Genomic DNA, 8247 nt, shown 5'->3' on the forward strand with positions numbered 1-8247 from the left:
CCCTTATTACCACCACAATGAAAGGAGGCTAACTGTAAAAACAACATTATCAGCTATCAGCGTGGGTTACAGCAAGCGCATGTTAAAATGAAAGTGTGACAGACAGAGGCAGGCAGACAGATTCTGATATTCTCAATACCCTCACCTGGGTCTACCTACATCTCATCCCAAATGGATTAGCAGTCCTCACTCTCTCTCTATGGACACATGTAACTGTGACAGACAGACACAGACATACAGACAGGGTCCCTGGATTCTGCTCCCTTTTAAAACCATAACTTAATTAAAAAGTGTTTGGTTTTTTTGTTTTTGTTTTTTGAAGTTCTAAACCCTAAATCCACCCTTAGCTAGACCACGGCTGCGATTGACAGCTTGTGTCTTCATCCGGTTGCATTGCCTGATCTTTTTAGTTTCTGTTCTCGCATAACTTTGACAGTCAGTTTTAGGGAAGGGGGTGTCGGCAGCTGTGTGACGTCATCCCATTTGCGGCAGGATAAATCCTTCAGGTCATGTTTTCTCATCACAGGAACACATGGCTCGCCTTCTCTCTAGACTTGAAAGTTACGCCGGGGCTCGGAAGTAACTTTTTCATTATTATTTTTTTTCCCATTTTTTTTATGAAGTTGCGACTACGTCTTTGAACCTGGATTATTGTTACGATTACTTATAAATCAAATAAACAAAAAAGAAAAGGGAACTAGTTCAATAGCTGGACAGCTTTCTTCGTGGTTTCAACATTCAGCAGCGAGGGGTCCGTGTTTAACACCCGCATGGAGTATTTGCCCGCACAGGACCGTGTGTTATTGATAAGATGTGATCTCTTGAGTATGGGGTTCACTTTCTCGTGTTGAGGAATTAATCGGGGACTTCGTAGCAGAGGTAAGGAAAAAAGATTGCCAGCCGCTCGTTCTACTCGCAAGGAAAAGTTAACCACTCAGAACTTTTTATTTCTATTTTTTATTTTTCATTACGCAATGATTTTAAAAAGAGGACAGTTACAGCGAAGAAGTCAAATATTACAACAAGGTTAAACAGCACGTCTGTCTGTCTGTTTGTTTGTTTGTCTGTTTGTGTTACAACAAGACAGATTACCTGCTGTAATACTAGAAATGACTAGAAATCACTGCCACAACATCACGTCGGTGCAGGAGGGGCAAAGTCCTGTCATCAGCGCAGTGATGTTCACGGCTGGGGTGGTGGGCAATGTCATCGCCCTCTGCCTTCTGCGGATCCCACAGAGGAAGACGAAAAACAAACACCGCGTGTTCCTGTTCCACATCCTGGTGACCTGTCTGGTGGTGATGGATCTCCTCGGGACCTGCCTCATCAGCCCGGTGGTGCTGGCCTCTTACAGCCTCAACCAGACTCTCGTTAACCAGAACCTGGAATGCGGAGCGCTCTGTAAATATTTCGCTTTCACCATGACGTTTTTCACCTTGTCCACCATGCTCATACTCTTCGCCATGGCCGTGGAACGGTTGCTTTCCATTGGGTGCCCTTACTTTTACCAGAGACACATCACCAAGCGCTTCGGATACATCGCCATCCCGGTCACGTACGTGATTTGCCTGCTGTTCTGCTTGCTACCCATCATGGGTTTCGGAGAGTATGTGCAGTACTGCCCGGGGACCTGGAGTTTCATCGACATGAACGCCTCGGAGCGGACAAACAGGGTCTATTCCCTGGTCTTCGCCAGCGTCATGCTCGTAATCATCTTCTCCATCCTCCTGTGTAACGTCCTGGTCATGGTTCATCTAATATTTATGCACAGGCGGCACAAGCAGCGCCGCGGTTCCAGTTTCCCCCGGGGCAGGACGGACAGGGGCGCCGCGGTCTCCGTCACCGAAGAAGTGCAACACCTGATCCTGCTGGCCTTCATGACAGCCTGTTTCATGATGTGTTCGTTGCCGTTCACGGTAAGTAGTTACTACTTGGGGTATGTGCCCCCTTTAGAAGTTTAACGTGGCGTATTTGCAAAGTAGCCAGATGTTGAAGTTTGCCCTTGCTGCTCATCATAGTGTTTTATTGATGGATGGATGGATGGATGGATGGATGGATGGATGGATGGATGGATGGATGGATGTGTGTATGGATGGGTGGATGGATGGATGGATGGATGTGTGTATGGATGGATGGATGGATGGATGGATAGATGAATGTGTGGATGGATGGATGGATGGATGGATGTGTGTATGGATGGATGGATGGATGGATGGATAGATGAATGTGTGGATGGATGGATGGATGGATGGATGTGTGTATGGATGGATGGATGGATGGATGGATGTGTGTATGGATGGATGGATGGATGGATGGATGGATGGATGTGTGTATGGATGGATGTGTATGGATGGATGGATGGATGGATGGATGGATGGATGGATGTGTGTATGGATGTATAGATGGATGGATGGATGAATGTGTGTATGGATGGATGGATGGATGGATGGATGGATGTGTATGTATGGATGGATGGATGTGTGTATGGATGGATGGATGGATGGATGGATGTGTATGGATGGATGGATGGATGTGTGTATGGATGGATGGATGGATAACATGCTTGCCTACGTGTTGTATGCACTTTCAATGTTTTCTGACCGCCACTGTTGTTTGTAAATATTTATTAACACAGACTGTGGCAGCATTAGTCAGGTGGTGGTGGAGGGCAGTCCCTGAGTTTTCATGCACACCATGTGGTACGCTACCTCCCAGTTTGTTTCCTTGCTCTGGGGTTTAGTTTTTTTTCCCACAGCAGCAGAAACATTGCTAATTGGCCTACAGACCACCCTGCTTATGAGAGTCACTACTTGAGACCTGCTATCAATCATGCAGCAGCAGGAGTATTTTAAGGGAGCAATCAGAGCTAATGATGTGCATGCTTACTTCCTTTGGTTAAGTCTTCTCTCCTGGAATAGCAACAGACTAAAAGCATTGGACCCTTGACCTCTTTGAGTAAGGGCTGCTGTGTTTAAAATACACAGCTGTGTACAGTTTCCCCTTTATAATGCTGTAGTGGGGAGGCGTAGTTACAAGACCATGCTGTTAGTGTTCCGCCTTATAACCAATATAAAATGGCTACTGTAATGACATTACGGGGAAATGGGAGTCAAGACAATGCTGCCTTATAACCAATTCTGCAGTATAAAAGGCTGCTTTATAATGGGGTAGCAGTGTATTTCTTCTCCTCCTCATGCCCTGCAGCAGTGGAAAAGCATGCTTTACATCTGCATGTGCAAAGCCTTTAAGAGCCAGAAGAAACTGCGTGGCAAGGCATTTAAACCAAAGCAAGAGTCGGCAGACTACAGGACTAACTGCAGACATCACAGAACATACAGGGGACCGACCCCACAGGAAAGGAGTGGGCAGACTAAACCAAGCACACATACTGGTATCCTAGTGTTTAGAAATATTAAACAAGACTCAGTACATTCCATGACAAACGTTTCAGCCGCAGTCTCCCTGCAGCAAAGGTACTAGGAGGCAGCAGTTTGTCTTTAGCGTTGCATTTGAAATATTTGCATATGCCGAGTTAATACAATATTGTCGGCACAATAAAAGGGGGAATCTGCGATCATGTTAGAAAGCTGTCGAGATAAGATTTTAAATAGATTTCAACTTTACTAGCACTGCAACAATTTGCTAAGATATGTTTGCGTGTGCTGGCCAATACACAAAATAGGTTTGCCTATATAAACTAAACTACAGTACTAAACTGTTTCCCATTGGAGTTAGATATAACAGACATCATAATTAAGGTTCCCAGCAATAGTAACATGTATGTGTGTGTACTGCTCTCCAAAAAAAGCAATCCAGCAGCTCAATAGGACTGGTTTGTGTCTGTGGGAGGCATTTTGGACTGAAAAGCTCTTAACTTTTCCAGTTGAGTGGCGGCGCTCCTTTTTTGCGGCTTGTCTGCTTGGTTGCATAATGACTGCCTGCTCCTAACGCAGTTTCAATGAAAATTATTAATTATTAACCAGGCGTTTTGTGAAGCGCGTAGGTGTGGCATTTCTACGCTTTCTAGACAGCAAAAAAGAATGCAGAACTCCCACATGGTTTAGGAACTCCCACTCAGAGGAAATAACTGCGAAACAGCTGCATGAGTCACCACGTGACGAAAGCCAGGAGATGAGTCTCACTCCTCCGTCTCCCACAAGTACCTGGGAGCCAGATTCCCCCTGCAGGATTTCTGTGCCTGTGCTTGTGGAATTGATTCGATGAACCGTGTCAAGGAGGAGTATCAGGGGAATGCTGTGGAAATGTTTAGCATCCCGGCACCATCAGCACTTCTTGGGTTAATCTCACAGCACAGACTCTTTTCCCATGCTCGTTCTACTCTTTGCAGTGGTTAACTATGTGCTACACCATGCTTGTACTATGCTTTTCTACACCTTTGCCATGTATTACCACATGATGAATGTTGTAAGGGTATTCACTAAGCTGGTTTAATACGGTTTGATCTTCACAACACTGTGGCTGTCTGTTGCTGGCTTCTTTATCAACTAACTCAACTTCTTTTTACTCCATCAAAAGAAAAAAACAAAACCAGGAGTCGTTTAAATAACTCCTCCCGAGTTAAAGCTTTGCCCTCTTATTTCAAAAAGTTAACAACCCTGGTCTGCCCAAGCATGCTTTACTTTGCACTTCAGAATACTAAATACCCCTTCTTCTTTTTTCTTCCAGATACAAGCGTACATCAACCACTTTTCCCGAGTCGAGAATCATGTAAAGGACCTGAGTGCCCTCCGGTTTCTGTCCATTAACTCCATCATTAACCCCTGGGTGTTCATCATTCTCAACCCTTCGGTCCGACGGGTCATCATGAAGACGATCCGCAGGTCCCTGTCCTCTAGAAAACAAGAAGGGGTGCAGGGCTCGGTCCTCCTGCAGAGCAAGAAGCAAAACCAGCTGGAACTGTGCAGCAAGACTTCTTGGAAGGGGGGCTCCGCCCCAGACAACCACAACCCAGCTGTTTAAGTTTCGGGGTTTTTCTTGTCTTGTTTATAAAGCTGCTATACTTGTTTATGGTAATTGACAGGCCAGTGCTGTTCAGATAAACTCAGGGATAAACACCAGCAATCAGCAATGGTGTCAGGCATGCACAGTATACTGTATTCCATCCCATAGGAGGCTGAGGGACCCAAGCCAGAGCTATCAAACCTACAGGCTCTGACAGCAGGAATGTAGGCAAAGCAAAAAAAAGTGAAAATCAGTAGTTTACATTACAGAAATAAACAACTTAAGAATGCTTAAGCGTTTCCTTGGATTGAGTTCCTCAGGCTTTGTAACTTCAAGAGGCGTTTCTGTTCTACAGAAGAAAGTCATGCTGATGGAGCAAAGAACTCTGGGAAGCAAAGTGAACCAAAATAACCCCCTTCCTGCCCGGCCAGAGTTAGATAACAAACTGGGGGGAAATCCAAACATCTCCGAGCCAAGAATGCATCCTCGCTGCAAGCCAGTCAGCATCTGCAACCCTAATGGGGACTGAAGAGCAGCGTTTGAGATTGCATTAGTTCAGAGCGCGAGCCCCTCTTCCAGTGAGAAGGGTTGGGAGTATCATTGAGATTGCATTGGTTCAGAGCGCGAGCCCCTCTTCCAGTGAGAAGGGTTGGGAGTATCATTGAGATTGCATTGGTTCAGAGCGCGAGCCCCTCTTCCAGTGAGAAGGGTTGGGAGTATCATTGAGATTGCATTGGTTCAGAGCGCGAGCCCCCCCTTCCAGTGAGAAGGGTTGGGAGTATCATTGAGATTGCATTAGTTCAGAGCACGAGCCCCCCCTTCCAGTGAGAAGGGTTGGGAGTATCATTGAGATTGCATTGGTTCAGAGCGCGAGCCCCCCCTTCCAGTGAGAAGGGTTGGGAGTACCATTCCAGTAGCTGATGAAATGGGTCCTTACAAGTATAGGTAACCTTTTATTGAAGCATGGATAGATAATTCACAATTATAGAATGATTAGGATAGAATTGGAAACTGATGCCACCTATTCCTGACAGGACTTGAATAGGAACACAGGCTTTGCTCCACTGTGACCCATAAGATTTACTACTGGAGATCAGATAGGGGCACCAGCATAGCATAGACACAGAGACCTCTTTCACACAATGAACATCACTGAAATCTCAATTCACAGCAGTCTTGACTACATGGACATGGAAAACAGTTTGGAACAGTATCCAAAGCAAAGAGATATAACCCCCTGATTCTGCTGCTTGTCTTTGAAGTGGAAGAAAGAAAGGGGAGCCGTTTTACTACAGTCTGCGTGACGTAGGATCTGAATTACCCAGCACCCCTACAAACACGAAACGTGTCTCCTCAGACCACTGGAATGGAAAAGCAAGGAACATAAACATTACTACGCCAGGTCCTGTTTATTTGGCGTACGGAATAAAACAGCACTGAGTAGGAAGATGAGCCCACGTTAAGAGACAGGCCCCCTGCCGTTCAGGGCAGCGAGCTCTCTTGTTCACTGAATGAGATGGATTGATATTACAGGGATGGCCATTGCAGAGCAGTTTGATCCATTCCTGGTTTTATGAGTTTAATAAGACACACCTGAGTTGTTACCTATACACGGTGGCTAATCAAGCTGGTAGTAAAACCTGGAATGGGTGACACTGCTGTGCAATAGGAGTCTTATTTCCATCCCTGTGTTAGTACTGGAGCTGACCCATACTATTACATTAGTACATATACTGTAAGTGTAACCTTCAGTGTCAGTGCAAAACCTGTCCTGTATAGTGTTATTCCTACCTAATACTGAGCACCAAAAACTGCTCATTTCTTGTAACAATTGATTGTTGTGCATCCCGGCTTCTTGTTTTAAGAGGTTAGGTGCCCAGGTTGGTGGCATGGGTGTCAGTATATCACAATGGCAGAGCTGTTGCATGCCGCTAACCTACAGCAGCAAAAAGGATTCAAATGTGGTTGAACCCTAAATAAATCTATTTTTTTCATCTTATTTGTCCAAGGTTTTTATAACATTCAAAAAGATAATGAAAAGAATTAAATAAATAATTACTATCTGCAATTTAAAAACAAAAAAAACACACACTGTCTGCTCCACTTAATAGAGTGAACACACACACTCTTAATAGAGTGAACACACACACTCTTAATGGAGTGAACACACACACTGATCCTCTTAATAGAGTGAACACACACACTCTTAATAGAGTGAACACACACACTCTTAATGGAGTGAACACACACACTGATCCTCTTAATAGAGTGAACACACGCACTCTTAATAGAGTGAACACACACACTCTTAATAGAGTGAACACACACACTCTTAATAGAGTGAACACACACACTCTTAATAGAGTGAACACACACACTGATCCTCTTAATAGAGTGAACACACACACTCTTAATAGAGTGAACACACACACTGATCCTCTTAATAGAGTGAACACACACACTCTTAATAGAGTGAACACACACTGATCCTCTTAATAGAGTGAACACACACACTCTTAATAGAGTGAACACACGCACTCTTAATAGAGTGAACACACACACTGATCCTCTTAATAGAGTGAACACACACACTCTTAATAGAGTGAACACACACACTCTTAATAGAGTGAACACACACTGATCCTCTTAATGGAGTGAACACACACACTCTTAATAGAGTGAACACACACACTCTTAATAGAGTGAACACACACACTGATCCTCTTAATAGAGTGAACACACACACTCTTAATAGTGTGTCCGGTGTTCTGGAGGCAGGGAAAGGGTTACATGGACTGTTGTTGTTTTTGTTTGAGTAACAAATAATCTGTACGCTTCAAAACACTTTTGCTCCCCTTCCCTTTTCACCTCAATACATGTTCCACTTCCTGTCGTGGAATCTGTGGGACAGAGTTCAATATTTCCTCTTAATGGGAGAGACGCTGGTGGAGGAAAGGGCTGCTTGAGAGGTCTTCAACTAAACAAAGAAGGGCTCACTGAGATTAATAGAAGGGTTATTAAACCTTTAGCTACTAAGTGTGCCCGAGTTGTTCTTGCTATTATTATAACAATATGTGCAAAACAGGATAGGGTTTTGTCCTGGGCCTTAAAAAAAATGTTTCAAAAGAAAAATCAAAGTGTTGCATATGTCTTTAAAGTCAAAGACAAGCAGACCTGCAAGTGGAGTGTCACCTGGTGTTCTAGCACTATATTGTATACCGAGGACAGACAAGTTTGAAATATACCATTGCTGCAGGCATAGCATTGATCTACAGAGCTGAGAAC

General features: G+C 44.3%; 1 protein-coding gene across 1 annotated transcript; it reads left to right on the forward strand.

Moving 5' to 3' along the window:
• The first annotated feature begins 497 nt into the window (after positions 1-497).
• Positions 498-6956, forward strand: LOC117416395 (prostaglandin E2 receptor EP2 subtype-like). Its single transcript, XM_034027444.3, has 2 exons — positions 498-1916; positions 4687-6956. The coding sequence occupies exons 1-2, from the start codon at positions 1110-1112 to the stop codon at positions 4978-4980; spliced, it is 1101 nt and encodes a 366-aa protein (XP_033883335.1). The 5' UTR covers positions 498-1109; the 3' UTR covers positions 4981-6956.
• The last annotated feature ends 1291 nt before the right edge of the window (positions 6957-8247 follow it).

This window comes from Acipenser ruthenus, chromosome 18 (genome assembly GCF_902713425.1).
Source record: "Acipenser ruthenus chromosome 18, fAciRut3.2 maternal haplotype, whole genome shotgun sequence".
NCBI classification, from domain to species: domain Eukaryota; kingdom Metazoa; phylum Chordata; class Actinopteri; order Acipenseriformes; family Acipenseridae; genus Acipenser; species Acipenser ruthenus.

Excerpts from the sequence above, each read along its gene's own strand:
- LOC117416395 (XM_034027444.3), top strand. The coding sequence starts at position 1,110 with ATGACTAGAAATCACTGCCACAACATCACGTCGGTGCAGGAGGGGCAA. Across the intron at positions 1,917-4,686 it reads TGTGTTCGTTGCCGTTCACG|ATACAAGCGTACATCAACCA; the intron begins GTAAGTAGTTAC and ends TTTTTCTTCCAG.